Here is a 4,877-nt window from a genome sequence, read left to right as displayed (position 1 = left end):
GGTGGAGGGTGGGGGTAACAGAGAGCATCCCCAAAGGCAGGCCAGGCCCTTCTTGTTTCCCGGCATGTGCTTTGCTCTCTCTGAGCTGAGAGCCACCCAACCCAGGGCAAAGTCACCATGCCCAACGTGTCTAGCCAAGGTTCTAGAACTCAAGCTCAGCCAAGATGCTAGAATCAAGCAACGTGCCTGAGAAGGAACTTTCAGAAGAATCATGTGAACTGGAAGCTGCAGCAGTCCTCCCTGCATCCTGCCTCCAACATCTGGACAGCAGCAACTGGAAAGAGCGGATATCCTGCCTGGAGAGCTTTGAGAGGGCTGTGGAAGAGATGGAGAAAAATCAGATGCCCTGCCAGGCTCTGGTGCGGTTGCTGGACAAAGAACCTGGATGGAATGAAACCAAGCTCCAAGTGATGAAGAAGAAGCTGCGCATCGTCACCCTTATTGCCCAGAAGGGGAACTTCTCCAAAACCTCGGCTCAGTTTGTCTTGGGAAACCTTGTGGACAAGATTGGGGATGTAATCTGCAGCAGTGACACCAAAGAAGCTCTGACTGCAGTGGCTGAAGCGTGTGGGTTGCCCTGGACAGCAGGAAAAGTCGCGGAAGCGGCCTTCTTGCTCGACAGCCCGAGGACCCACTCAGAAACCCTCAACTGGCTGTCTAGCGCCATCATGGACTTTGGCTTTGATGGCTTGGATGCCAAAAGCTTTATGGGCTACATTAAATGTTCCCTGGATGCAGCCCACCCAGATGAGCGGGCCTCTGCCTTCCACCTCCTGGGTGTGATGTACCTGTTTGTAGGAGCCCCGCTGAGGGCCTTCTTCAAGGATGAAAAGCCATCTCTGCTCTCCCAGATCGAAGCAGAGTTTGAGAAGGTGAGCGGCCAGAGCCCTCCCCCTCCCACTCGAGGCCGGTGCAAGTTCTGCAGGGGTGGGGTGAATGACCAGCGAGGAGGGGATGCACAGGTCTGCCAGAGGAATGATGCTGTGGACATCAGCAAGAAGTTCTCAACGGATCTGATCTCGAAGATGCTAGATACCAGCTGGAAGGTACGCAAGGAAGGTCTGGAGGAGGTTTCTCGGATCCTCAGTGAGGTCAGTTCCATCCAGCCGAGCATCGGGGACCTTCCGGTTGCCTTGAAGTCTTGCTTGCAGGATTCCAACAAAGCTCTTGTGAAGCAGACACTCCTTGTCCTCGAGCAGCTCGCGAGGGGCATGGGCCCTGGCATCCGCTATCACGTCAAGACTCTGGGAATGTCCATCGTTGCCATCCTGAGAGACAGCAAGAGCAGTCTGCGGGCAACAGCGCTCACGACCATGGAAGCCTGGGCTGAGCAGACTGGCATGAGGGAATGGCTGGAAGGAGAAGAGCTCTCCCTAGATCCCAAGAAGGAGAGTGTTTTCCAGAAGCAGGGGATCCTGGGCTGGCTGGCTGAGAGGCTGCCTTCCACCAGTTCCATCTCCACAGATCTGCTTCGTTGTGTGCCTCACCTGTACTCGGCCTTGGAGGACCATCACGAAGAAACAAGCATGGCAGCGCATGAAGCCCTGCCGTTCTTCCTTCTCCACCTTGGTTTTGAGAAGATGTCTGAAGCTGCCAACAAACTGAAGCCAGCATCCAGAGATGAGGTGCTGTCACTGCTGGGAAAGAGTGCTGGTGAGCCAAGCAAGGCTGCTTTCAACTTCCCTAAGCCACTTTCAAAGCTCCCACGAGGCAAGTCTTGGGCCAAGTCAGGCTTGCTTCCTCCTCAGCAGTCCAGCACAGCCTCCTTCTCCACTGAAAACGTGGGGTCCAGCGAAATGAGCTTGGACCTAAGAAAAGCCAAATCGGAAGGAACGGTCCTCAAAGCTAAGAGACTACCAAACATGCAGCTGCCAGGGAAACCGAGCATGAAGGACGGCAGTAGCAAGCTGGGGCCCATTTTCACCATCGTTCCCAAGGCGAAAGAGCAGCGGATGAAGGATGAGAAGGCCCTGAAGGTGCTGAGATGGAACTTCAGCACCCCGAGCAGCAAATACGTTGAGCAGCTCAAAGCTCAGATGTGCGGCTGCCTGTCGAATTGGCTGCAGGAAGAGCTGTTCCACTCCAACTTCCAGCACCACATCAGAGCACTGACAGTGATGACCAAGCACCTGGAGGCCGAGAAGGATGGCGTCATCAGCTGCTTGGACCTCATCCTGAAGTGGCTGAGCCTGCGGTTGTTCGACACCAACACATGGGTGCTGATGAAGACCCTGGAATACCTCAAAAGGCTCTTCAGTCTGCTCATCGAGGAGCGATACCAGCTGATGGAGAACGAGGCCTCCGCCTTCTTGCCTTATCTCCTCCTGAAAATGGGAGCAACTAAGGAGTCCATCCTCAGAGAGGTGCGGGCAATAGTGAAGCAGGCAACTCTGGTCTACCCGCCTTGCAAGGTTTTCTCTTTCCTCCTGGAGGGAGCCCAGGTCAAGAATGCCAACCAGCGGGTGGGGTGCTTGAAGGAGCTGGCATGGCTGCTGAGGACTTACGGTCCAGCCGTGTGCCAGCCAAACCCAAGCAAAGTGCTGAAGACCATCATCACCTTGACGGGAGATTCAAACAATGCTGTCCATTGTGCTGCCTTGAAGGTCATCGCCACTGCTCGGGATGTGTATGGAGTGGAGACGTTCAAGACCATTGGGAATATATCTGACAAACACATGAGCTTATTGGAGGAGAGGATGAAAGAGGCAGAAGCCAAACCAATCAGGGAAGAAAAAGCCGACCAGGAGGTCTTTAGCCTGGCTGCTTGGATGGGGTCAGTAGAGGTCTCCAGGCTGAACCCTGGAACTGGCCATCACACAGGAGAAGACTTCTGCATTTCCCACATGGACCGAGCTGAAGTAGAATATGCTGATAGCACGGCCTTCTGCAGGAATCCGAAGCAGGCTGATATCAGCCCCCAGTCTGTGCGCCTGGCGTCTCAGACGGGGAGCACCACTGTTCCCAACATCAATATGGCCATTTGCAACATAGCTGGTGGCAACATCAGCACCAGCACTGAAGCCCTGGTGCAGATCCAAGAGATTATAAAGCAGGAGGGCAAAGTGGACCTGATGTCTGGCCATACGAACCAGTTGCTGATAGCAACCAGCCAACAGCTGAAGTTCATCCATCGGCTCCACATGACGTCTGAGGAGGAGATGCGGAAGGAGCAGGTCATTGAGCTGTACAGCTGTGTTGTTTGCAGCATGGTCTCCCTCTTCCAGGTGGAGAGCCTGGCCCAGGAGGCCTCTGCTGGAGTGCTGAAGGACCTCCTGAGCAGCCTCATCACCCTCTTGCTGGATCCCCCCATTGAAGACCTTCAAGAAGGGCGAGACATCATCCAGTCTGTCAGTCTCTTGATAACTAATGTGCTGGAGAAATCAGACCTGACCAGACTTTTCCACTCTTTGCTTCTTCTGCTCCAAGAAGGCTTGGCGGCCATGAATCTCGTTGCCTTTTCTGAAATGGTGGCCAAGTGTTTGTGGAAAGCTGTCAAACGCCTTCCACAAACCATTAGCAGAGTCAGTCTGGAACAGATCTTGCTGGACATCCACATCTTCTTGAAAGCATGGCCTAAGGAGAAGCTGAAGCAATACGAGAGCAGTTACCCAATCCGGGCACTGAAGGTTCTTCTGCACACTCTTTGCAAGCTGAAGGGGGCTGAGATCTTGGATCACCTCACTCTGATAGAGAACAAACATGAGTCTGAGCTAGAGACCCACCTGCAGAAGATTGTGAGGCATTCAGTGGAGCTGGATGTTGCAGAGAGCCACCAAGTTGCTTCTTGCCCCGCTGAGGACAGAACTGATAACACACTGGCTGAGATCTTCAGGAAGATCAACTCCAAAGAAACTGCCAGGGTTGGCCTTGAGGAGCTCTATGAATACAAGGAGAAACAACCGGAGGCAGATTTAGAACCCTTTCTGAAGAACGCCTCACTCCTTTTCCGGAGCTACGTCAAGCATGGCTTGGCAGTTATAACATCAGAGAGAGAAAGCAAGCAGAAGATTTCCTCACCTGCTGAGAAAGAAGCTTAGAGAGAAGCTGCAACGATGCACCAAACACCCCACATATCTCCCAGGGCAGACGGTCCAAAATTTGGCCAGGTATACTTTCCACTGGTCTACTCCCTCAGGCTAGCAAATCATTCAGGAGGTGAAAAGCTAAACAATAAAGTCAACCAGCTACCTAAACAGAAGATGTGCCACAGGTGGAGTCGTTCCTGGGTCGAGAAGTCTAGAGGGGTGTGTGGGTTCCAGCCTCGGGGTTCAGCTGCCATCGAATCCATGAAGTCTCACCCTGGCTTCTTCATCAGCCGTGGGAAGGACCAAGGGAAAGAGTGGGGATGCCTCGAGTAAGTGGGAGTGGGCAGGAACAGGAGGAGTGGTCCCCAGCTCCATGCCTCCAGGCCGGGCAGAAGATGCCATGCTGGGTAGCGGCTCATATGGGCTGGAGCCCTGAACCTCTGGGTGCCCACCAGCACCTTCTGAAACGAAGATCCGGGGTCCTGATGATGGGCGCATTTGAGGAAGCACATGTGATTCACCTCTGGTTGCCCCCTCGAATCTTTCCTCTTGGGTTTTGTCTTGTCTGAGATCAGATACCCTGCTCTCCCCTGCTCATGTGCCCCTTTTTACATATGGGGAGGTCCTTAGGCGGCAAGGTCCTTGATTGCTGGGACTGCATTCAGAAATTAGCATATGCAAATTGGTTCATTATTTGGGTCCTGTAGTTCTGGGCCACAAATTACATTCCAAGGAAGCTCCGGGGGCTGCAGTCCAGGTGTAGGTGGGCACTCAAATGTGGCCTCTGTGAGTATAAATCTTTTACTGTCAGTCACTGAGGCTTAGGGGAAGCAGTTCCACCATTTAGAAGGG

The 4,877-nt window shown here is 53.5% G+C and overlaps 1 protein-coding gene across 1 annotated transcript; it reads left to right on the top strand.

Annotated features, from left to right (window-relative positions):
* Window positions 1-164: 164 nt before the first annotated feature.
* On the top strand, window positions 165-4,037 carry LOC123036776 (cytoskeleton-associated protein 5-like). The gene has a single exon (XM_044456211.1). It carries the CDS (start codon window positions 165-167, stop codon window positions 4,035-4,037), a length of 3,873 nt encoding a protein of 1,290 aa, XP_044312146.1.
* Window positions 4,038-4,877: the final 840 nt, after the last annotated feature.

The sequence above is a fragment of the Varanus komodoensis genome, unplaced genomic scaffold, assembly GCF_004798865.1.
Source record: "Varanus komodoensis strain SLA01 unplaced genomic scaffold, ASM479886v1 scaffold82, whole genome shotgun sequence".
NCBI classification, from domain to species: Eukaryota; Metazoa; Chordata; class Lepidosauria; order Squamata; family Varanidae; genus Varanus; species Varanus komodoensis.
Note: the sequence above shows the minus strand (reverse complement) of the source record. Positions and strands in the feature narration are given on the sequence as shown.